The following is a 2530-nucleotide window of genomic DNA, read 5'->3' as shown; positions in this document are numbered from 1 at the left end:
GAAAAGCCCATAATCTCAAATAACAAATAAAACAAGGGTAGAAAATCATTTAGTACTCTTTTTTATAAACTATTATTTTGTTTATAATAATACTTATTTAGTATTTTGTATTTTAAAATATTACATATTTTATATAATATATTTTAAAAGTATATATTTTGATACTATAAACTCAAATTTATTTAATAAAATTTTACTAATTTAATTACTATATTTTTAATTATGTAAGTTTCAAATTCAAATTCAAATTTAATTAAATATAAATTAAAACAATTGTTTTATATTAATAAAATTTTATTTATTAAATAAAAATTTAAGAAACCACATATTTATAATTTTAAAATACAAAATACAAGATAATACCAAAATGATAAACATAAAATAAGTAAATTCCCTAACAAAAATCACTATTCACAATAATTACACCAATGATTGATGAACAAATTCTAAACTTTTGAAATTAGAAGAGAAAGAAATTCCCCAAAATTCCCCAAAATCTCATCAAGAATAATAAACTCATAAACATCAAGAACAAAAAAAAACATGTAATTTCAGTTCTATGACATGATACACGATGCATATACTACTATATCATCATACATACATACATAGATATACACATATAAATTAATAAGTAGGTATTTACTATTTTGTCCTCCGCCGGTTCGATTTGGGATTACGAGCAGAAATCGGTTTGCCAAACACGCCGCAGCAGCCGGAGAATCTAGGAGACGGTGGGTCGGTGGAAGGAGAAGGAGCCTTGACCGTCCGATAGGGACGATCGCTGGTGGATCGGCTCCGTTCAAGACCGCCACGTGTCTCTCCGTCGTCTTCAGCCGTAACAGTAGCAGTAGCAGTAGTATGATGATTTTCTTGTTTGGTTCGGTCGTGCTGTAATGCCTCTGCTACGAGCTTATCGTCCCATTGCAATCCCGAAGATCCTTGCCTTCTGAAGGAAATTTCCGACCTCTGCAACTGATCCGCCATTGCTCTTCTTTCTCTCTCCTCCTTTGCTCTCTCTAACAGTAGAATTGTGGGTTTTAATAGCAAATTCGAAGTCCCATTCTGGAGCTTCGAAATGAGGAAATTTTTTAAGATTTAGTTTTTTTTATGTATATATTTATATTTATTTCAGGGCTAAGAATGGAAAGAGCATTTATTATAATTCTGTCTTTAACGTTTTGTTATGTTATAATATTATAAACCCTCTTTAATATTTGTTTATTTCAATGTGTAGATGTAATATAATATTTATTTCTTTATTTAATTATTTTTTTGTTTTGGGAATGTAGTAAACCTGTTTTGACTTTACAAAAATAAATACGAGGAAATTCTGTGAGTAATATTAATTATCTAAAAAATAAAAACAAGTTAGATATTCGGAAAAATAATAAGCCAAAATTGACTTAGTTATTTTTTTTAAAAAATTAATTTTTGGTGAAAAATAATATTCAACAAAAAGAGAGAGAGAGAAGGTTTCAATTATAAGAGTATCTAAATTATTATTCTCAAACGTATCAAAATTAAAAATTGATGATTAATGAAGTGTGAGAATGGAAACTAAAATAACGAACATGGACATTTTATACCAAAAATGATTTAAAATTTTTATAATAATAATAATAATAATAATAATAATAATATATATGAATTGATTAGTCAAATATGTTAGAGAGAAACTTGGATAAGCAATTTATATTTAAAAAAATCTTATGGATATGTTTTCAATTTGTTCTTTAACTACCATATCTTGGCATGTTCAAACAGATATGTTCATTAAAAATAAAAATAAAAAAAGTAAAAACATTTGGAATGTTCATTAAATTTAGGGGGTTATATTTACACTTAAAAACTTATATTTACATCTCAAACTAAATTGATCATATCTTATTTATAAATAATGTTCATTAAATTTGTATATTGAATATCTAATTACAGATTCTATTCAATATTTTTATATATTATAAATGTGTGTTTAACAGAAATAGTTGTTTTTGCATTAGATTTAATATTTTTCTTTTTAACACCCTCACAAAAAAAAAATTCTTTTAAACACCGTTATTTTAAAGTCATCATAATAAGATAAATAAATTTAAAAAATAATAATAAATGAGTTATTGTTACATCCAAATTTTGAGAATAAATAAAAAATCCTTGAAATGTAGGCTTGAAAAGAGTAAGTTCGAAAATAACAAGTGTTGGTTGTACAGTTGTATAAATTGACATGATCCCAGATCTGCTCAGTTAATGACACTCGAGCATGAGTCGCATTGTTCGAGCCTGTTTTGTAGGCTCGAAGGCATCGACCTTCTCCGAGGAACGAGTTTGGTAAAATCGCTAGATGAGGAGGAGGCTGTAACCGGAATGACGAGCTCTAAATCTAGATCGATCTCGAAGGCGCATCAGCCCAACAATCGAGCTCAACGACGTGTTTTGCCCGCGGAAAGACGGTTAGGAAATCCCTATTCTTTAGGGATTTGTTGTTATCAGATATAAAGTCCCTATTACCATGAGATATTATGTAATTAAT

At 27.8% G+C, this 2530-nt stretch overlaps 1 protein-coding gene across 1 annotated transcript; it reads right to left on the bottom strand.

Moving 5' to 3' along the window:
- Positions 1-645: 645 nt before the first annotated feature.
- On the bottom strand, positions 646-1181 carry LOC133782669 (MAPK kinase substrate protein At1g80180). The gene has a single exon (XM_062222012.1). The coding sequence runs from the start codon at positions 985-987 to the stop codon at positions 646-648; it is 342 nt and encodes a 113-aa protein (XP_062077996.1). The 5' UTR covers positions 988-1181.
- Between the last annotated feature and the right edge of the window lie 1349 nt (positions 1182-2530).

The sequence above is a fragment of the Humulus lupulus genome, chromosome 6, assembly GCF_963169125.1.
Source record: "Humulus lupulus chromosome 6, drHumLupu1.1, whole genome shotgun sequence".
In the NCBI taxonomy this organism is placed as follows: domain Eukaryota; kingdom Viridiplantae; phylum Streptophyta; class Magnoliopsida; order Rosales; family Cannabaceae; genus Humulus; species Humulus lupulus.
Note: the sequence above shows the minus strand (reverse complement) of the source record. Positions and strands in the feature narration are given on the sequence as shown.